General features: G+C 44.4%; 1 protein-coding gene across 1 annotated transcript; it reads left to right on the top strand.

The window, feature by feature from the left end:
• The first annotated feature begins 631 nt into the window (after positions 1 to 631).
• On the top strand, positions 632 to 22629 carry LOC128714706 (uncharacterized). The gene is made up of 19 exons (XM_053809584.1): positions 632 to 1560; positions 1627 to 3890; positions 4426 to 4905; positions 9060 to 9524; positions 9803 to 9973; positions 10045 to 10184; positions 10258 to 10330; positions 10435 to 10470; positions 10788 to 10917; positions 10978 to 11128; positions 11466 to 11498; positions 12118 to 12173; positions 12249 to 12424; positions 13073 to 17224; positions 21286 to 21625; positions 21696 to 21810; positions 21880 to 22095; positions 22174 to 22385; positions 22461 to 22629. The coding sequence occupies exons 1-19, from the start codon at positions 632 to 634 to the stop codon at positions 22627 to 22629; spliced, it is 10308 nt and encodes a 3435-aa protein (XP_053665559.1).
• Positions 22630 to 23969: the final 1340 nt, after the last annotated feature.

The following is a 23969-nucleotide window of genomic DNA, read 5'->3' as shown; positions in this document are numbered from 1 at the left end:
AGTGGAAAGAACGGTCACCCGATCTCACAGAACTCACAGAATTATAGTTCCTCACAATTATGATTCTAGATGTAGTGCAATTCAGTGTTACGATGGTGTGATGGCAAATTGCCTGCTTTCGATTCAAGTCACGTGTTGGAACGGGACGCGAGCTCCGAAAGAAGATTTTCGGAACGATGTGTGGTGCGCGTTGTGTTTGCTTTGACACATTTGAAACGTGTGCGCTAAATTAGCCAGCAAAAGGTAGTATACTACACCAACTGTTTCCTTTAAGGCAGTATGTGGCATAATGGATGCCGCTTGGCAATAGACAATGATTCGGTGTGGTGCTATCGCATCGGCGATTGTGTCTACTAATCCGGCACTCTACCTACCTAAATCATCGTTCGTTCGCGTTGCGCACGTTTCGTTTCGGTTCCCACTTTTTATTCGCGGCAGTGACATTGATAATGGCTGTCAGCATAGCACACCACCTAACATTCGCGGCCGCAGTGTTCTGTACAGTTGTGTGTTGGTTCGGTCCCGGATACGATAAGTCACAGATACGATAGCATTTACACGAGTGCTTGTATGCGAATGCACGGTGCGCGACGGTGTAGGTAGAAAGAGTTGCTTTTTTGAATCGAAAAACATGAGGTGCAGTTCGTGTATCGGTGGCAGACGTCGCAGTCACAAACGTCGCAACGACCATGAATCTACATCACCAGTGAGACGACCAAGCAGAACAGCTGATTTGAGACCCTGCCACAGGATGGATCAACATCTCAATGTGCCAGATTGTATTGCGTATCGTGTGGAATCGCCTACAGGCAAGCACGAGGAGGATAACAATTCTGCTGCGGATGATTACCGCCCTCCATCGATAACGATCACAGAGCTCGACGATGAAACTGATGATGAAGAAAAAGTTGTAGAAAACCACGAGTTATCGTCTTCGACGATAAGAAAGTATGAAGATAGTATTGATTCGGAACTGGTGCATCAATATCATCGTGCCACAGCAGCACAACCTTCACGTGCAACGCTCGAAATTATACGAGAAGAAGAATTGACCGATTGTAGTGACAGTGAAAATTCACACATTTTGCCATCGCCATCGCCAAAGCAAGCTAGCACAACGGAGGTGGACAAACACACTAGTGGAGACGAAACCGGTGTCGAGCGCGTTACGACAAAATTCGGCTCTGTCAATGTATTGCGCGATTTTCTACGCTACCGACAGCAGAGAAAACGACGACGAGGAGGATCCACACTTCACAACGCTGCACCACCGCACTTTCAACAAAACGAGCAACAGGTTCCGACAACATGTCTGTTGGTGGACGCCAAGGAGAGCAGTATGGCACCAACGGAGTATAGAAGCATCTGCACCACGGAGATAGTCAGCAGTGAGGTGATGCACGTCGAGGTCATCAACATCGGATCCAGCTCCAGCAGTCTCGATGATCTTAGCGACATGGAGCCGGACAATCGAGAGGACACGGTGGAAAAGTTTGGACAAGAAAGCCACACCATTCCGCATCCTGTCGACCAAATCGACGGCAGCACCACATCTTCTGCGTATCGTTTGGACACTCTCAAGAGTAACAACAACTCGGTATCAAACGCACTTCTTCCTGAAGTCAGCGAGTCGTACCAGACACGCTGTACAACTGCTGGTGACAGTGTTCCTTCTAATGCCACTCCTTCTCACTTTCCCGACCTGCATCAAGCAACCGAAGACGCTGAGCAGCGGCGAACCGGCGACAGTAGGCAACATCTTGTCATCCCAGAAAACCAATGTTTGAGTCAAAATATTCTCAACCCTAGTGGAGATTGTGAGGCGCTTGCGCAGCTTAACAATTCACAAACGAACCCCACATCCGACTCTGGGAATGTTGACGAAATTGCGAAAGGGTGTGCGTTAGCTGGTGACGTTGGTGCAGATCAATGTGAGCGTCGTTGCGACGTTACGAGCAGCATCCCTAATATCTTGCACGCCACCGTTGAGAAAATGAGCGAGCATGACCAAACATTGGAGAGTAGCGAAACAAACTCGATAGTAGGGTCCACCCTCGAGCATGGCAGCGCTTCGTTAGTAGTTGAAGATCGTGATCGCGCGTCGGCTGTCGTCGGTAATGATGAATATGTCATCAAGGCTTTGAAGGACCCGTGGTCCTCGGTGATCGTTCGTGATTGTGTACCCAAGTTCGACATCGATTGCACTGTGAATCATTGTGTTCGGCTCGGTAAAACACCACCGTTGATTGAGGAAATCATGCACCGCGGAGATCAATCCCAGGGGGTTGCAATCGCTGTGAAAAAGGAACACCAGACTTTTTCTCCCCCACCTCCACCAGCGAATGGTGTTGCGGCGCAGGTGGTGTCAGTAACGGCAATCCCGCTGCCTCCACCGCCAGCCAAAGGGGATGCAAATCTGGTGACTAATCTGGGTCAAAATACGGTCGAATCGGCAGAAGTCGACAAATCCGATACACCGCCACCTGCGCAGTTAGTTCCGTTAACCGTAGAGGCGCTCTCTTCGAGTACGGCCGGATTGAACGGCCTAGCCAAAAATGCTCAAGCTCATAGTGGCGATCATTCTAGTGAAATTGATCATGCAGATGCTAATCAAAATAGTACGCAAAATTGTGTCGATGCAGTAGCATCAGTTAAACCACGACCAGAACCGTCGAGGAGATCGATCGATGACCAAAGTGCTTTGCTTAAGTACATACAAGTGAACGGTCGCACTGCCGATTCGAGTGAAACGCATTATCAAGAGAAGACAAACAACCCCTCTAATGTATCCCCAGTCGCAACGGACTACGGGGATTGCTTGGTAGGAGATTTGATGTGGCCCCAGCCAGACGATCCCGTTCCCGTTCACCGTGATGCTAGTACCGGCGAGGGCAACGCCGACCGTGCAGCAAAAATAGAACAGGCTCATGAAGATCATGGTGGACAGAAGAACTGTGCTGTTAGTTCCGAAGATATCGTATTGCCCCCGAATTTACGTAATACTGACCATGAAATCTTAGTCTCCGGGACTAGACCTGGCATGAATAACGTAGCAAGCAACAAACATCCTAGTAGAACGGTTGAACAAAAACTCCCTTCCAACAATGTGCCATTATTAAATCATGTGGAAGACGCTTCCCCACCAGCCCATAGGCAAACATTGGCTACCGATGCACGTACCGAAATAAGTCGTTTGAAAGATGCAGAGCTAGAAGATGAATTTCGCAAGCTGGAACTAGAAGCAGCAAGATTCGAAAGGGAATTGCAAGCAATCACTGTGCCCAAGCACGCAGCGTCCCAGCCGAATGCAACAACCGAAGCCACCAAAAAATATTACGTTTCGAAAAAAAATGATTTTGTAATTGAAAGATCTAGCATGTCCAATGTTAAAAATTCGAACATGGTCAGTGTTATGCATGGTGGTATCGGTTCCGACAACCAACAGCAAGATGCCAGCAGTCTGACATTTAGGGATCAGCGTGAGCAACGCAATCTACAACGAACCAATCACGATAACCAGGACATGATAAGCAGAAATTCTTCGGCGGTCCAGCTTCGTGAGTTTGGTCCCGTGCCTCCTCCCCCTTTACCCCCGATTGCTTCCACCAACTCCTCCACGGATAATGAAGAATTTATGGTTAAAAAAGTTAAAGATCGCGTGCGTGATCTAATGGCTTCACAAGCTGCGGCTGCTGAGGCAACAAAAAACGCGATGAAGATCCGTAGTGCACCATCGACGCCAACGGCGACCAGGAAAAATATCGAAGCAGAATTCAAAGAATTTAGGAAAATTCGTCAACGAGAAGCAATCGCAGAGAGGAAGCTGCTCGACACCAAACCGACGGTTGCTGCCAATAGCGTACCAGCAAAGCAACCTCCTGCGCATACCGGTGAGTCTACGGAACGGCCGGATGAAACATATAGCTCTAGTAGGTACTGGATGTCCATTCTTGTTTCTATGGGCGTTGGAGTTATTATGTGGAGTGTCGTTCGACTCATAGCCCCATTTTTCCGCAAATGATCAACAACTGCCCTGTCTAAGATTATGTTTGTCCTTTCTGTGAACAGCATTTAACACATTCTCTGACAACGATATTTATCGAAAGATTAGTCTTAGACCAACAGCTTCCAAAAATACTCCATTTACAATGCTTTTGTCTATTGTTCTATACGAACTATGTTTATCATTTTATCGCAAATTCAACTATGCAAAAAGAGCTAAGCTGTGAAAACCCATTTAATGTGAAATAATAAGACATAACAATAAAATGTTTAGTAAGAATCGATTCTATCTGTTACACACCAATATCCCAACTATTTCGTGTTGTTTTCCTTCCGTTTGTTAATATAAGAAGAATCTTTTGCGCATGGATTATTTATCAATATGATTTTATTTCTATATTCCTGTTTGACACGTTCTCTTAGTACGAAACTTTTCTCCGTCCCGAATCCCTCTCTCTACGCCCAAAACTTCCTCCGCGTCTCAGAGAAAACCTATCGATGCGTTGAGCACTGTTGCAGGCACCGTTGCAAAGAAACCCCACGATCACGCACATAAGGATCGGATAGAGGAAAGCAATTCGGAGAAGATCCAAGTAAATGTTGCCGCACTTATTGCCACACATCAAGAAAAGCAACAATTGAGCACTCTACCGGCGGTTGCGCAAGTCCCGAAAATAGCTACTACTCCACAGGTAGAGCAGCATATCGAAACTGACAATAATAGCCCGGCACAGAACGATCCAGCGTCCGCCGAAGTGGTAGTTAGCGTTAGTGATAAGTGTCAACAATTCGAACAGCAAATTCGACAGAACTCGACGGAAAGTGTGTGCGATACGACGTCGCACGTGCGTAAGATTTGCAACAACTCGACGGCCGGACAATCGCCGATCCAGCAGAAACCCGGTACGACTTACGGTAGAAATGAAGATGTTTGTTGTGCTGCTGTGGATAATAATAACTTCTCCGGGATTGACTTGCTGCATGAAATCGATCACGCACTAGTGCTTGCTAAAGATTTCTTGTTTTCTCACGGTACGTTTGAGCCCTTGATTGTTCCTTGCAGCTGCCTATGCCTTGTGTCTGTGAGGAACTGCATCCTTTCTCGCGAATGTATCCTCCCTACATCCATGTGTTTCACCTACGATGTCTTGCCCCGGTTATTAACTTGTTAATGCGCTTTTACTTCCCGAGCTCCCTAACTGTGTGCATCATATTTAATTAAACTGTGCACAACTGTGCTCAGTATGCTGCTGTAAATGAGTTATTTTACTAACAATAATAATGTATATTGGTACACAACCACCAATTCAAGATCAACTAAACGATGCGGAAACAATCGTACGATCGAAGACGTTAATGCAAGTTAATACTGTTGGTGAGATAAAAGCTTTACCGAGTAGCAGTTTTGAATTGTCATTGCTGTGTCTTCATTTTAGAGGCACGATCGTATACGTCAACGTGTCAGACGTTTCCTGATGATTCATCACGTTGTACACCATGAAACTCTTTTTCTTTCGACACCATTGATCTTTGTTCGGATCTGTAGTAATTGACAACCGACGCATACTGTTCTACGTGTAAGATCATCGTCCAACCACCTTTTTGGCGCTGATCGTCTAGATCAAAAGTCTTCGAAAACATTGACGTCCAACAAGTTTGATGCCACCCGACGCGAATACCTACACCAACGCAAAATCGGTGTGGTATCCTGCCGTTGGGGAGGAAAACGAGGGAAAAAGGGAAATCGGAGGTGGAAACCCGTAACGGGCACATTATTATTTTTAGCCATTGAACGCAAATATATGCTCCGAAAGCGGCACGAGTGTCGGTGTGAAAAAATGGTAAACAAGACCGTACTACTACGACTAGCACACCTTTTCTGTCTGCGTCCGTAAAGCAAATGTCCATTTTTCGAGAGCAAAATAAGCGCTGTATCGTTACAATTAGATGCGAATGAAATTTATATAAATATATATATATATATATATATATATATATATATATATATATATATATATATATATATATATATATATATATATATATATATATATATATATATATATATATATATATATATATATATATATATATATATATATATATATATATATATATATTTTCATTCAATATTGGCCGCCATCCAAAGGGCACACCACACACGGTTTGGCCGTTGTGCGCCCTGCAATTACAAGTGCGCATGGTCAACACACACTGACGCACGGGCGGCGATACAGTTGAACGTGAGCAAAAGAATACGTTATGCCGGACGACACGACGGCATCGTGAGAAAAATCAACCCGAACGATCGAGGCGACCAATAGCTCGTTCTTCGCGCGTAGTCTAACCAATAGAGTCTCACCGTACAGTCACAGTTTTTCACATTTTCATACCATTCGACTATTTCGTGTACTTTAAAAGACGGTACAGGCGGCAGCAGTTTGTTGCGACGGAAGTTTGTTGTTGTGACAAAGTTACAACAAATTTCCATTAACGAAACGTGCTAAATTTAAACACCCGTATACCATACCTTCGAAACAGATCTGTAACAGCAGTGAAGATTGTGTGTTACTGTGTCTTTCTTTTTCAAGAAACAATGGATATGATTTAAGCGCTTCACAGGCACTTGTTGATGAAAAACGGGAAAACGGATTTAAATTAAATCAATCAATATGAAGCATTCATCGCTGCATTCCTTCACATGCGTTGGCGTGATGGAATTTTGATGAAAACAGTGTGCTTTAGGTACAACGATTAGTTCCCGCGTTGAACTTAACTGCCTGATCGGAGTTGCGTGCGTGATTTACTACAAGAACTGTGCTGGATCTCTTTCTTTCTTTGGTTTTTTTTCGCACACATGTTACATGTTTCATGTGTTTCATTGATCAATTCTAGTGGCAGTGTACTATAGTTTTTATGGAGTGAATGATCAAATAGTTTTGGGCAATACAAAAACACGGCGTGAAGAAAAATTGGATCGAAATCCAACCACAGCATAGCAGACGTAACATCGATACGGAACAAGTTCAAATTATTTTGAAGATTGAAAAGCCGACGAATATGGGTCAGGGTTAGTAGTCCAGCGTTGCCCCAATATTCTCACACTTGATCACCACCAAACAGAATGTGTGCGTGGCTGTTGATAGCAACAACATTAACCAACACAACACACTTTTCCACAAGTGTACTGAGTATGGAAATAACGTCACAACATAGTAAATCATCCTTTTGTGAAATTGTTTTGCCGCACACATTATTCGGGACAGTGCAACAAACTATAGAACAGAGAGTAACCATTACATGTTGACATGGTATGATTGCAGATAGCGGAACAGCGATTAAAATTGGACCTAAATTCAAGGCCAAAACTTCTAGCTTAGGTAAGTGCTGGTTTGTCAAACAGTCATCCCTCTACGATCAATTGCCAAATTTAACGATCCACAACAAATCACCAAACACCAAACACCGTTGAAAAAAAAAGAATTTTTATGAAAATTTTTAAAACTTTCCATGCAACCAAAGGATGGATTTATTAACTTTCCAAAACGCATATATCGCGCCAGGATCATGTTACTCGATCACGATCGTCATTACCCTCATGATGTGGACCATGATTAGTTCATCGTCTTTTCTTGTACCTAATGATGTAATTTAGAGTCGCGGGCAAAGCATTTACACGCGAATGTTTACAAGCGAAAGTGAACAGCAATAACAAAACAACATTCATCGCCATTACCGTTGCGTTCTCGCGAACTAGAACTGTTTTGTTGCGAGCGTAAATGGCAGAAATTGGGTCCAGATGTACACATGAAGATCAAATTCTGCTGATCGTTTTACTGTGGTAATGTAGGCAAACTAAGACTAAGATCTCATGAGTGTGAATGATTAGTGAACTGTCGATAATCAATAAAAATATGATGTTTACTAGCACATTTCCAAAGTATACAGAACAGCAATAATAAAAGAGGACCTTTACAAAATTACATCAAGAGCATATAGCACAGTTCATCTCTTCATGTAGGTAATAATTTAAACAACGAAAAATATTAGTTATTCAAACTTTACTAAAGCTGGTACAAAATTTTGCACCACTTACATTTAAAAAAAGAAACAATACAGTTTAATGTAATTGATGTTGAACTCTGACAAGGTTTTGTAGACCGTAAATCCTCGCTGTATATGAGCCTGAACCATTGTACATCATAAAGTTTTAAAACTTATACTTTACTACCATTAGGTCACTAGTTAAGTAACGTAACCCCTTTAAACATGCGTACTCTGCTTACCGAGCCGTCCAAGCATTGAAACACGTTGGCGGTTCATCTCAGATCTGGTTTGTCGAAAAATGACGAATTTATAAATAAAATCTGTATCCAAACGCACGGTCCTAATTTTGTAATGCCTCTCGGTTTACCATAAGCAAACCGCAATACAGGGACGCTGGTTTGAAACATGTCTGTGGGAAAGCAGATGTAGAAACGAGATGAATCACACCCACATGATTGTAAGTTTCGTTGCAGACGATAGAAGAAGCAACAGCAACAAAAAAAACTCAAGCCACTGTAGCAAGAACACCTCAGAGCATCGCGTCTGATGGCTGTCAAAATTTTATAAAAATGTATCTTGATTGTGTGAAATTTATTGAGATGGTAAAAGTGTGTCGATGGGCAGCATCCGATGGACGAGTCAATTATGAAAAGCTATGTGGTCGATTGATTAATTCTTCTACAGTTTGGAAAACTTTGATGTCCATATTATTATACCAATGGCTATACCAATTTGCAACTTTTTTAGCTTTTAAAACATCGGCTTATGAAACAACATGAAATATTCATCCGTTTTAAAGAGAATAATCGTTTTGCTACATATTATACTAAAACAACACATTTAGTATGTGTTTTTGTATGTGCAACCTCATATTTTAGGCAAAAGCTGTATTATATCCTGCTTTTAGAATCGTTCTTTATGGTGCTGTGTTGGTATATGTGTTTGGTTAAAACGAACATAATTTGCTTATCCATATTCTAACACGCCATTACTTCATCTATCCTTTCCAGGAGTGTGGTCTCCCTTTAATCGCTCCACAGAAGTCCTCACCAAAGCAGAGCTTGCCGAAAGATCACCATCACAGCACGAAACCAACGTATCACAACAGTCTCCTGTGTGGACACCACGAAGCGCACCACCATCACCACTATCCGAACGCCGCGAATTCCGTCGGATAGGATTCGAATCGCCAACACCTACACGAAGAACCATCACACCGTCGCCTGCCGATCCTTCGGCAGTGGTAACGGCTCCGTGGAATCAGCCGGGTTACAATCCTCCGCTGACAGTAGCAGACCATCCGAAAACGATCCCAATTCAGAGTTCCGGCTCCAACAGAGCAGCAATTAGTTCGCCCAAAATATCCACACCACCTCCACCACCACCAGAACAAGGATATCAAGTGCGATTTCCACCACTGCCAAGATCGACCAACTCACAGGAACCAACTATAAATTCACTTCTGAAGTCTAAAGGTAAGTCAGTAGCCTAACATACAAAACCAACAGTTGCCGAGAGCACCATTTTTCACCAAATTGTGATTTGTTGTTTGGGCATATACCTTTTACCCGGTTACACTACTGCAGCACACTGGATCTCACCTGTCATGTACCTGACATCCATTTTCTTTTGCAAACAATCAAGATCAAACCAATAGCGTGACATACACTTTTCACTTTTCTAAGGCGGAGTCACCGGTTTTCCATAACTTCACGGCACATTAACTAACATATAACCAACACTTTTGATCTAGATGGAAAAACAGCTACACCAAATGGTTTGGAAACTACAGAAAGTTTGAAAAAGAGTTCAACTTTAACCGCTAGTACCGTACGTACTTCATCGTCGTCCTTGATGACGAACACCTCTCAGCTTGGTAGCGTGGTTAATACAAATCAAACCAGCTACCAAAACCCACCAATAAGTAAGTGCCAGGAAAGAAAGTGAAAGGACACCCGACACCTTCATTATCTTATACTAACTTACTACTTAAAGGACATAAAGCAGAACAATCCAGTGCCTCTTTGCAAGCAACCGGTGACGTCATGCAGGAGCGACAAATGCAACAGCCGGCAAACAAAGTCGCAGGAATTGGCCCCATCTCCAGGGAAGGAATGCCACTCACGTTAAGATCAGTAAGTACCGAATACCTTGATGCACAAAACCATCGAGAACCGCCTAACGAGCTTACTGATGTATCACTTTTAGGAGATTGACGAAAGGAATCGGGATAAATGGTACAAACAAATGTACCAAACGCTGCACAAAACGCACGAAGATGGTGAGTTCCTTCTGCTTTGCGAGCTTCACTTTGTTTTATCTTGAAAACAAAGGGCATACAACCACAGGACATATATTTCATCGTTTACGTTCGTTTCTTTTCAGACGATTATGTTACCGTACGATACAAAACTCGCAGAGGTGATATCAATCGCTCTTATCTTCAGCCATAGCTGATTCACTAGCTACACGAATCAGTCTTTGCTTGCTTAATCTTATCCATAATAGTACAAATGCGCCACCACCATCAACTGCGCTGCATCCTTCCGTTTTATCATGCAGCTTTTATAATTCTATCATAACTTTTTGGCACATACTGCAACAAACTTACACTTTTACCTTTTGTTATATCACCGTTCGCTTGGGGGCACGCATGCTAGTTTGCATTTCATTGCTACGCTTAATAAAATCCGTGTGTGGTATTTTTTCATTGATCGTTGGTTTAATAATGGTTTTAGGTTATCCTTACAAATCGAGTGGCTATCAGTCGGAGCCCGAACCGAACTACGATTCAGACTACAGCATCAAATACAGTACCCTCGATCGAAGACGCACTCCTGTTGGCTTAAGTCCCACCAGCTACAACAAGTGAGTGTCAATATATCTGCAACTGTTTGGCAACGTGTAACAACTGCCTCTCTACTCTAGATTCAACACGTTGCAAAGCAAACCGACAACACCGCAACCGTACCATCAGCAGTCGGTGAAATCGGGACATGCATCGTACAAAAATCAACCAGGAAGAATAGAAGATTACACACCGGGGCGATCCTCGATTTCGGAAAAAGAATCTAAAGAGGTAACGTTACTGAAATAAGACGCAATTGGATGGCTGCAAGAAGGAACCATTCGTTATCTATCTCAGGCGATAGGCATAAGCAGTTCGCCAATCATTTCAGCAGCAACTGATGAAATAGCGCGTGTAAAAAAGCAAAACAATATGCTTCTATAATCGCTCTGCAAAATATTTGATTACCTTCGTACAGTCGAGAGAAGAAACAAAAAATCACGAGTAATCAGTCAGAATATTTTTCCTCTTCTCATTTCACGAATGGCACGTCCTCTATTAACGATCTTACACCTATTGTTGTGCGACCGTGCGCACCATTACAAAACTCGCGCACCCAAAATCACAGTGGTGGGATGAAGTAATGGACATTTTTAACGGGGTACGATCCTTAATTTTGCTACTCTCTTTCAATTACTCACACACTGTTAGACACCTGGTTCATGAGTGTTTTGCTTTACACTTCTACTATACAAATGCTACTCCTGCACAGCTGACATTTTATGCAACGATCGTTACTTTAGTTTCACCTAGGCTACTGTTGCTAACTTCCTTAACATACTTCCCCATATTTCAAACGAAATACGATCGTTCACTCTCTACCGCACTATGCTATTCATTGCGTTAACACACTTCAAACTATAACCAATAAGGATTGCGTTATCGCTTGTAGCAAAGAGCTCAGAACTCAGAAACATTCACATGGATTTGGAAATACAATTTACGATTAACACAACTAACATTTACATCTTCAAATAACTCGTGTATACGTCACAAACACCCACTAAAGACACATCAGCGATATTAGCATTCCAACATATGATTATCCTGCATACTCCAAAGATGGATGCGACTCACACATATAATTGCACATAAAAGACAAACTCGTTGTGCGTATAACTCAACAGTAGCTTCAGCTTGAAAATTCTGTTAAATAATTTACAATCAATTGTCAAATGCTTGACGAAGATAACTATTTCTAATTCATTATCTCTTCGCAGCAACTAGAACATCAGAAACTCACCGGTAAAACATACACCGAAGGAAATTTGTCAAGGTAAATACACTCAACCGCAACACAATTGCATCTTGATATTAAGCTAATGAACAATGTCACATTGTATCGTTGCAGAGCCCTTAAGGAACAGGGATACGAAAGTGATTCAACGCTAGTTTTTCGAAAACGAGAGCCACCGGTTAGTGCAGCTCTAAGTCCCGTGGAGCAAAAGCAGTACTACAAAACCATGCAAGCAGGAGGTGAGATTCCACTGCAAGGTTTCCGCAAACCTGCTCCAGAACGGCCAAAAGGTAAGTTTGGGAAGTCTTCACAATCGAATAACAGTACACCACATCCTTCTTCATCACGTTGTACAACTATCATTCACTCTGTACCTGACCTAGTCATTAACATCTGCTTCTGGGACTCTTGAACTGTTACATCTTTTTTAGCTTCATAACGTAACAAGAGGTGAATGAAATCTACGCTTACATTTCATACAATACTATAGAATACTAATTCAAATTGGGTACAACACGAACGGATATGGGTTAATGGTGACGTTGCAGGGGTTTTTTTTTGTGGATCTATCCCTCTTCCCACATAACCTTCGCATAACCGCGAAAGCATCACATGCAAAACTCAAGGTATTTTAACCACCAGCTCAATCAATAACGAACTCCTACTTTCTTGAAGAGTGGCTTGGTCAAAAGTGTGAAATATTCGAGAGAAAGAATTGTGCACACATGTATAAACTACCGAATATAGCAACCGTCTGTACCAGCAACGTGTGGATCGCAAAAGTGTGAGTGTGAAAATGGCACTAGCAAACGGCATACGGTGTCGCTTCGAAGCACTTGGCTAATGTTGCACTACAATTAAAGTACCATTTTTCATTAAACTATCTTTTGTCGGGATGCATTTCTGTGGATCGGCCTATCCTTTCCTATTTCTAACAGATCGTAACGAAGAAGCAATCGAGTCGGACTTGTTGGTGGAAATCAAGGAAAGTAATAGCAGCAATAATTCCAACATCGCTTACGCAGGACATTCCACTGGCGACAGTAACAATACTTCACATGCACTGGAAAATATCAATTGCTACCCTATCGTAAACATACACCGCCCGTTGGACATGTTCGGATCATTTCTCAAGGAACCGCGTACTTTTGTGCCGCCCGTACCACCAAGTCGTAAATCGTCGCGCAGTAACTCCACGCTGAAGATCATGTCTCAGGTGAAAACGAATACATTCAACAGACGCACGATGTTGGAGCGAACGACAACAACCACTACAGCAGCAGGCAATCAGCAAACGGCAAAGTTCCGATCGAAATCTGCCGGACCATTATCATTCGGTGGTGCTCAGGCCACCACCTCAAGCTCTTCGATCATGGCAACGTCTGCGTCAATGATGAAGGAGGAGAAAAACCAAGAAAATAATACTCGCGTTGCTTCAAAACGCTTCACCGTGGCGACTTACCGCTCAAGTTCCAGCAGCCCTACTGGACAGCTGCGCAAATCGAGCCAAAGTCCGGTTGCATTTGGTCGCGGCATCTCGAAGGAACGCACATTTGCCGAAGAAAAAAAGCGCATCGAAGAGAAGCTGCCCAAAATTATGGCAGTTTCCACGAGCATTTTGCGCAACCCTGAACTTAAGTCGCCGAATGAAGTTAAAAAAGCGCTACGCAGTTCCTATCTGCCGATCGTTGGCAGAGTGGAAAGCTCCGAGCGATCGTCTCTAAAACGCTTCTCTTCCAACGGAACGTTCCGAAGTGCGTCAAGTATTTACTCTTCTAACAAGAGTCTAAACCGAGTTTTATCTCCTGCGTCGCACCATAGAAAGGAAGACAAATCCTTCAGAATTGCGGTCACATCAGCGCCCACTAAAGGAAAGGACATTGCACAACAGCAACTACAGAAGAGAGCACTTAATCGAAAGTCGAACAATGGTCGTACTTCGACGCCAAGCATTACCATTAAAACCAGCTTCCAGAAGGCGTCGAAAGCTTTCGGACTCAAAGCTACATCCTCAAACCAAAGTCTCGCTCGATCTTGTTCGACGTATTCAATCGAATCCACCAACCAAAAGTCTCGTCGATCTCGCATTTCCTGCGTTCCGTCCAATACCGTGGCAACGACCAGAAATTATCTTCAAACACAGCAAAGACTCCTTACAGGAGGCAGCAGTCTTGATCGTGGTCTAAAGACATTCAGAACCAAATCACCGACAATGCTACAACATGCGTACGAACAGAGACTCATTCAACAGAAGGATAATGTGCGTTCGGACGCTTTTTTCCAGAAGCTATTCCTTGGAAGATCGCAACCGCCATCCAACCTCGACACAGACGAGAAGCCGGCAAGTGTACTAGAGAAGGCTCGGCTGTGGAATAATCTTACTTGCCGTTCGGAGCCGTCGCTGAAACAATCCAACTATTATCTCTCGCAGGCGAAACCCGTATCGTCCTCAAAATTCAAAGCCAAGGAGAGACAACATAATTCCGAGCTCTCCGCGACTTACCAAACCGTCCGTCAGGTAGGTCGTGACGTTATCGAGCAAGTGCATCGATTCGAATCGATGATCAAACTTACCGATAATCTACCCGAGGATCAAAACCAATTCGGCTACGTGCGTGGACGTCGAATGGAAATAGATTACAGTTTCCATGAGCGTAGTCGCAGTGAACCACCGGCGGAAACAACGACCACTACCACGACCAGTACGACTATACAGGAGGAACTGATCGGCACCGATTCACCGAGAACGATTGTTGGTCGCCGGTGTCAGGTTGCCCAACGTACATCCCGGTCACCTTCCTGCCGACGCATTCAGTATCTCAAGGGTAAAGAAGGACATGTGAAGAAAATCATAAGAACACGCAGCCTAAGCGGCAACACCGGACAACGGGTTTGGTTGGAAAAACCAAAGGATGAGCTGGTTCGCAGCCGTTCGCTGAATCTTACCCAGGAGCCTAGTGTTTCTCGAAGCCGCTTTCGCGATCTCAACACTTTCTACAACAGTTTGGAGCGACTCGGGCAGTTAGAACGCGTTACCTCGTCTTCATCCAATGATTTACGACCAACGCGGCGCACGTGCGAAGAAGAAATCATCGATTACGATCTTTGGAAACGTGTGCGCGACCAGGAGAAGGCGGAACGGGAGCTGAACCAGATAAAAAACAGACTGAAGCAAGATCAACGTGAAAAGGATCTGTTCTTTTTGCCACGCGATCCGGAAGATGTACGCTGGAGAAGCGATCAAGACACAGGGCTTCGCAATCGTGAAAAATCGGTCGAGGATCTCAAGTGCATACTGAACGAACAGGCACTCAGCTTTGAGGATGCCAAACTGCGTGATCTCGAAAACCGGAAGGATTACTACAAACCTCTTTGGCGCGGATCGTCGGTAATTGATGTCGCTTCACATCTGGAGGAAAAGTATTCGAGCGCAGGCGAGAAAAGAGACGAACCGCAATCGCTCGACATTATCAGCAGCAACTTGCTCAGCACGCTGTCGTTCGAGCAGATGAAAAAACTCAAGAATCAACTAAGTGAAATTTACAGCCACGGGGGGGCGCAGAAAGAACCGGCCTCGACCACCAGAGTTACATCACAAGTGCATCAACAGGAAGAATACGTTATCAACGTGCCTGAAAGGGCTAGCAAGCTAGAAAGTTTGCTCAAAGTGCGTAGCCATTCGGTGCTTACACAGGATAAGATCAATGAGAGCCATCTTCGAACACAGACGACCAAATTCGGCAATAAAATCGGCGACAAACCCAATCAATCGAGCAACATTGCTGCAACGTTTGAAAGTAGCTCATCGAAAGTAGTTGACCGTGCAGCACTCTCGCGAACACTTTGCCAAGAGTTGAAGGATAAGATTCTGGAGAAACATCACACGCTACCGTCGATTGGCAAAAAGAAAAAACATGCTCGACCTACAATTCTGACGAAGGAAGAACCACGCTTCCTGTCTTTGGAGAGTAATTTGAAAAAAGTCAGCGGGGACAAGCCCGTCAAGTCGGCAAAACCCATAGCACGCAAGGAAAGCGACAAGGAGTTCGAGGTGATCATACGTAAGGAGCGTCCCCAGTCCTACTGCGATACGGAAAGCATTTCCTCGGAAACTTCCAATAAAACGGTCATTTTTCGCAGTCAGTCCTTGACCCATGCTCCAGAAGTGCCGATTGAAGACATCAAAACCAAAATCAAATATTTCGAAGAAAAGCAAATAATTGATGAAACTCCAACGGTAACAATATATCACGCCCGTGAAGATTCGTCGCTTTCGGAGAATGAATCAGGCACGCAAAGAAATGCCGATAACAAGGTACTTGCTGCTGCTAAAGGAACCTGCAGTTCCATGGTATCACTTTCCCAGTCGTTCACCGATCTGAAGGATCTATTTGGCGAGAAGCGATCGGTGTCCTGTTCCGCATACACTGCCTCATCGTCGCAAGATCGAACATCCGCGCGAAAACTGTCTCCCAAACGATTCACTCTGCGCTCCCGCAGTTCCACACCGGACTACGCCACATGCATACAGACGGGTGAAGTGAAAAAGATTAAGGATAAGTTCGAAAGCCTAGACATCAACATATGGCGCCAACCGCCATCGACAAGCCCAGAACGTCAGTATCAGAGTGATTCGGAGCTAAGCTGCCAACCATCGGCAGAGGCCGATAAGAGATCCCATGAACACTCCGCAAAACGGCAATGCAAAGCTGCGACAGGATCAACGATCGTGCGCCATCTCGAGTCCGGTGACGTATCCCGCATCACACATAAATATGAGGTACAGTCTGAACGTACCCGGAGCCGCAAGTCACGGAAGGAACGCGTCACATCGCCCATTCCTAAAAATCCCTTTCGGAAGGACGATCGCTTTATGCCGCATATAAACGTGATCAGCAAGACAGCTTCGCTTAAGCGTGAAATCAAGCCGACCCGTACATCCCTCACACATCAACCTACCGCAACAAAACCGGCCGTATTGCAATCCACACAGCTACCAAACATATCCGGTACGACTCGAAGTGCATCCGCGGGCAGCTGTGGACGTCGAAGTGCGTCCTCCGGTAGTGAAGAGTTCGAAAAGCTGAAAAGTAAGTTTGAATCTGGCGAACAACTTTCGTTGCTCGGCAAGATGTACACATCGGTGCCGGATATACGTGAGTTGAAGGACATTTCTGGCTATTTGTCCGGGGCATGGATTGCGCACCAATTTCCCAGACCCACTGACAACGCACGCTCGCTTGCTGCACCGGATCAATCCCCGCCAGGCAGACAGATTGTGCGCAAAGGATCGGCTCCAAGTCCGGATCGGTTGCACCGATCGCGTCAACTAGTGCCGCCTCGTTTGCACTCTTCGTCGCCACCGCGTCGATCCACCAAACAGCATGCGACGCAACACAGCGATGACGACGATACTCTCAAACAGTTTTTCACCCCCGACGGCAATCCATTCAGCGGTGAAAAAAGAACCTGGGAACGATCGAAGTCAAATCGACGCCTTCAAGTGGAAGCACTCTGGAGGAAAATTCAATCAATGACTGGCAACAGACCCACCGGAACGGGAGTGCAAGCCGACAAACCGTCCGTTACATTCGAAGGTTTTGAGCTCATTTTTACCATTTTAGGCTTACACATTAGACAACCTCCATAGACCATCGTTTGAGATGTTTATTACCAGGAAGGGATGGCGTTGAGATTTCTGGAGACGATCGTCTCCATATATGTACATTACTTTTGCTGACAATCGTTTTGCATACTTTGTCTCTCTCGCTACCATAACCGAAGCCTCCTTTCCACCCTTTACCTAATCTTTCATTTCTGTCCGGTTCGGCGGCACATTTACAACTTTCCACATCTTATCGCTCTGTACATGCTTGCGTTGCAAAGTTAGCAAGTTGTTGGCGCTAATGATACAGCGACTAACAGATCGTTGTACAAAGCGATCCTCTACTTTTATCTCATTCTTAATCACCATCATCGTCCACCTACCCCAACTCAAATCAATTTGTTTTTCCTGTCTCGACTGCATTGTGTCTTCGATTCGTTTGCGCATCCCTTTAGAACCGCACATCACGTTCCCTTCGCCCCCCCTGAAAGGAGCACAACCACCACCACCACCACCACTACCAACCCTAATTTCATCATCACCGATCGCAACCACCGCAAACGGTGCAGGTGAGTCATGTCCGGTTAATGCCCAACAGCAGCAGCGCAACACCAATGGATGCATACATTACGGCCATCATCGCTAGGGAGGGAGGAATTTTGGCATCATCTTCTTAACTCATTCCAAACGCCCAACCACCTCACGATCAATGATCAGCAAATCGAACAACGAATAACACATTTTAATTACATCTTACAACAAACAACAGCGCGAAACAACACACAACCAGATCATTTGCCAACCGAGCGCCGTATAGCGACACTGGCAACCGAAATGGTGTTTGGTGGCTTTCTGCCACCTTCCCCTGATTGCCCAATGGGCACTCCTCCTCCATATGCTCGTACGACTTTGCCCAACCGGCAAGGGTAATTGGTGAAAGTTAGAAGGGCCGTTGAAGGTGAAAGTAATGCACGCGGTAAACTTCGTTCAGCTGATTGCCGCTGCCTTTGTGTCCAACCGCGCAGTAAACGCTTCCTGAAGCTGTTTTATCTCACACACCGTGAATCGAAAAAGGGATATTTTGATTGACGAAAGCCGACAAAGATTCAATGGCGGATGGTGAATCTTCTCGAGATCAACCGATCTATTCATCTACAAAGATCGTTAGAATATTTGCTGCAGCTTGATATTTACTATCTGATGCAGAATTATCGCTTCTAATCGCTAGCCTGACATAAAATCACCCAACATTGCGTTGCAAATGAACAGTGCGTGAGTGAATTGAACATACAGTAATATGCGATATCCACACATATGTACCCACGAAAGCCACCAGACTGAGACAGAGGCAACACTGAAACGACACATAAAAAGAGCGAATGGTTTAAAAACAACAGAGAGCCCACATGCAACACAAGCTGGCCGGTAGTATCGCCTGCTAGGGCGTCGAGTAGTGCGAGAGCGCGCCAGATCGCATTGCATTGTGCAAGGGTGGGGACGATTATGCGTCGCCTGTGCCGTGGCTTTGTGGCAGGTTGCTCGCAAAAGATTTCGCTGCTCGGTGGTGGTAAGCGCTGTTCACGCGCGTTAAGGGTCGCGTCACTCGTTCAGTTGCTTTCGCCAGTGTGAGCGATTCACGGTTTCACGGACGGACGCGCTTACATTAACAAACGGATATGTTTGCAGGTTCGTGGTTCACGTTCCTACTCTGGTTTGCTTGGTGTGTTGTTTCCGGGATTAGTTCGGACGCGTGTTTGCGGTGCGGTGCGGTGTAATGTTTTAAACCTTTCGCAAGGAGTTTGGGTATTTGGTAGACATTTTAAGGTCGCTCCACGGTTTCGGTGTCTATGGCTTATCAAACGTTCCCTACGTTAATAGTGTCAACGGTGATAATACATGGGTTGTAGACCTGCAAAAGCGCAGTAGTCAGGAATGTACGAATTTCACTCGTAATTTGACTGTTTTAATATTTACTGCACACAACCCCTAGTGTGTGTTGTTACGCTCGAACGTGTTGCCACGGGTGATGTAAAAACCATCGACTAAACAGACAGCAAACACACGCAAAAAAACGTATATATTGTGCTCGTTTCTCAAGAAGGTATATCGAAACGAACGGTATCATCGTTAGTCACACGCATGAAGGTTTTTCATTGCCCCTAGAAGAAGCAATGGTTTTCTGTCGTAGCGTAACCCCAACGTCATAACGTCGACAGCAACCGTCCGTTATAACGCTATTGCAGGTGAATTGCTAAAGAACAGCAGTAAGTTCTTGTTCTTCAACGGCAATTCCTTTTGATAGTTTTGCTACTTCAGAGATTGTCTGAGCTCAACCAAAAGGTGTTTCTTCCAAGGTGTAGTTAAACGCGTGGTATTAGTAACACGACTATTATTGGATCTTGCGGTTAGGGCGGCAATAACTGTTTGCCTCGCGAACGAACAAATGCGTATCAGCTTTGTTATCAAAGGTGTTCAACAACACAGAAAACGAGATCGCCGCGGTAAGTTATGAAACTCCTTATGATCGCGCCTTTGCATTATGTAGTGCGATGTAGTTTTGAAAGAGCTTTTAGTTTCCACCAGAACGGTCTTATGGACCGTTAAAATTCAAGCACTATTGTAGAGTTTCTTTTGGGAAATTTTAATTTACTTTGTGCCCAAAAACGCACCCTACAACTTCTGATAAAAAGAATGTCTACCGTTTACACAATTGATCGCAATAATAAAACACACGAAATGATAGACCAGGAAGCAAAAGCACTCGGCCGTAACGAGATTAAGTAACTTCGCCCTCATCAATATGTTGTGGATATATCGTTTTACTACCTACCTTGTACATTGGGTGGTCATCAATGTCCGTTCAAGCACTTTTACAAGCCGGCTGTAATGGTAGGAAAATTGTTACATTAATTAATGAGCTCCAATGCAGTTATTGTAACGTTTTGGCATAGACTAAATCTGTGCAATTGTGGCCATTCACCAACCAAGAATATTGCAGGGATTAGATATGGTCTCAAGATTTATGCTCGGCTTCGCTAGCTTTCTCCCAAGACGACGAAGAGCATACAGTTGCAGCAGGAATGACAAAACGAGCAATGACACCGACATCGGTCAAGGTACTATAAACATGGGGGATATTTCTTCCACAACATACCATCTCGCATACGCATGAGCTTTAACGTTACACTGAGTGGCAACTTAGTGGGGGAAGTGCAGTGAAAGTGTGGTACGAAACAAAACGGAATCCTTAGCTTTCGATCTGGAGACGAACAAACCGTAACCTTCGTCTGGCCAACAAAAAAAAAAAACGTTACTTTGCACAGTCACATTTTGATCCAACGATGTGCCGAAAAATATGAAACGCTTCAGCATGCTTCTAAACAAAAAACACTGACACTGACGTGGACGGTACGGGAAAACCCAAGACGACACACTAGTTTGTTATTATGATTTCCAAATGGTTATTATTTACACGAGCGTGCCGCGTTTAACTCACGTTTCGAAATCACTTAAGCAACATCGGACAAAACAATTTGTATCTCGTAGAGTCTCCACGTCGCTACATTGAGAGCGATGTCAACATCCACTACAAAACGCCAGTCCGGTTTGAGTACAAGGATCCCATACCGGACGATGAACTGGCGTACCGTCAGGCGGAACATATGCGACGCGTTTACCAGGAAGAGCGGCGCCGGAAGTACATGCATGAGCTGGAAGACATGCACTCCAGACGCCACATGGACAACATCTTGCCATCTCAGAAATCTCCGATCCCGCTAAACCGTTACGATGACTTTGCGGCTGATCTGTCGGTCAAACCGCAGACCATTCAGCAGCCAAAAACTATCGCTCGAGCGTTGTACAACTTTCAGGGCCAAAGTGTACGGTAGGTTGTCTCACAAAAGTTCACAAACTCGTTATAATGCTCCGAATGTCCCTGTATGACCCTTTTTTAGAGAACTGTCTTTTCGCAAAGGCGATATTATATACTTGAGACGCCAAATCGACAAAAATTGGTATGAAGGAGAACACAATGCCACTGTTGGTCTGCTACCGGCAAATTACATCGAGGTACTCCGGAGCTCAAGCGGATGTTTACCAAAATACCAAAATTACTTCAACCCGGACCCGTCTTCTCAGATTCTTTCCAGATACAATTTCAATGTCAGACCGTTGCCCAAAAAGCCCTCCCGGGAAGGAAAGGCCAGGGCAAAGTTTAATTTTACAGCTCAAACCACCGTCGAGCTATCGCTGCTAAAGGGTGAACTGGTTACGCTTACCAGACGGGTGGATGACAACTGGTTCGAAGGCAAAATAGGGTACAAGAAAGGAATTTTTCCAGTATCGTACGTGGAGGTAAGTCATCACCGGGACGGTTTCTAATCCTCGTGTTCTGGGTGTTAACTGTTCTGTTATCGTCCTTTTATTGCCCAGATACTGACCGACATTGATGGCGAAGAGAGCTACGACATCGAACCTATTGCCAGCAGTCCGCAACAGTCAGCCCTCGGAGTAACAAGTGCACTCACGACGCACTACGACAATTCGCACACCAACGGCCGTATTTCGCCCGGCATCGTGCGAGAAACGAAGACGATACAGAAAACGGAAGTCCTGCACGTAGACACCTCAAACGAACCAATTTCGTAAGTGTGCTGGCATCAGTTTCCCTACCGATTGGCTGTTTGATTGTTCCTTTGTTTTTAATTTTTCTTCCATAGCTATCGGGCACTGTATAACTACAAGCCACAAAACACCGACGAACTGGAGCTGCTCGAAGGGGATGTAGTTTATGTTTTAGAGAAATGTGACGATGGGTGGTACGTGGGCACATCAGCACGTTCGGGATGCTTCGGAACGTTCCCGGGCAATTACGTGACCAAACTTTGAACCTGCGGAGCGCCTTTTAAAGCCCTCTCAAAACATCGGCAGCACACGGATTTAAAATTACGCGTCAAACAAACCACCCAGAAGATTGAGGGCCGCTTAAATGTTTTGTAGTAAATGTGTTAACATGGCATCTCACACCAAATGAAAACATACAAACGCAAAAAAAAAACAAGCAAACGCACCCTTGCCAACAATTAACGTACATTTGTGATGCAACAAAGAGTAATACCAAAAAAAAAGTACAGCAAAACAAATTCAACTAATATAATTCACGGTAGTGTCTTGCTAGTCATAGTCATATCTACTATTTAAAACAAACAATCGCAAAGCTGTCGATTGCGCGTACAAATCAATACCAACGACAAAGCGCATAACAGAGCAGCGACAAACATTCGTCGTTTCGATGTTTGGAGCGTTTTGGTCAGCTCTGGAATTATTTGCTTACTTCAAAAATGGCAATAGCATCATAATACAAACGCGATCGTTGACCGAGGCCAAAACCGAGCGTCACAAATTTTAGTAGAACACAAGTGCCTTCACGCAAGCTATTACGAGAGAGAGAGCCCATTCGTTGATGGTGTACAACAAACGATTGGAACTGGCGCAGCCCCTGGATGCGCAATTCGAACGGCCTTAAGAGAACTCAATTTCATAGCAAAAAGATTTCGATTACACCAATGCAAATTGTTTTTAACGACCACAACAAAAGTACCTTGAATGTCTATGTTCTTCGGTTCAGTGTTGATTCATCTTCCGCTAACTACTATCGAACACTAACATTAGGAACTGATACAAAATCTCGACCATGTTTGCCTCTTTGAATGGCAGATAGGAAATTTTAGTCCCAAATGTACTCTTCTGCTGCTTCTGGTGCAGATAAGAGCAATCTTGCGACCTTCCCCAGTTTGCAGTGCAGCCAAACGCAGTAGCCTCTGGTTAGTTATTCTTACACGAACATGGTTCTTTGAATGTCTGAATGTAGCTTGATCAACAAAGAAATCCAACCACTAACCTCTAACAGCTGGTGTGCTATGTAAAATTTCACTCCCATCACACCATTAGTTATTGTAACACCATACTCTCACTATACGGTTAACTAGCGCAGAACCCACAATCGGATGCTTAACCATTTTTCTTCATTTGATATACACGATTTATAGGAAGTGTACCTTACCTAGGGTAGGCTCTAACGACACGTAACTGTTTGTTAATTGAAGTGGTTCGATAATAAATAAAATACAAACGACTAATAAACGGACAGGATTTTTTTTTACCTATAAAAGCTTTGCTTCCGAAGCCATCCTGAACCGGGCGCCATCTACCAGGCGACGAATGATGAA

The sequence above is a fragment of the Anopheles marshallii genome, chromosome 3 (genome assembly GCF_943734725.1).
Source record: "Anopheles marshallii chromosome 3, idAnoMarsDA_429_01, whole genome shotgun sequence".
Taxonomy (NCBI): domain Eukaryota; kingdom Metazoa; phylum Arthropoda; class Insecta; order Diptera; family Culicidae; genus Anopheles; species Anopheles marshallii.
This window is presented reverse-complemented; position numbering and strand designations above follow the sequence as displayed.

Bases quoted from the DNA above. Each gene is read 5' to 3' on its own strand.
- LOC128714706 (XM_053809584.1), top strand. From the start codon at position 632: ATGAGGTGCAGTTCGTGTATCGGTGGCAGACGTCGCAGTCACAAACGT. The intron at 1,561-1,626 runs GTATCGTTTGGA...TCCTGAAGTCAG, and splicing joins GGCAGCACCACATCTTCTGC to CGAGTCGTACCAGACACGCT. The intron at 11,499-12,117 runs GTACGATCCTTA...ATCTCTTCGCAG, and splicing joins TAATGGACATTTTTAACGGG to CAACTAGAACATCAGAAACT.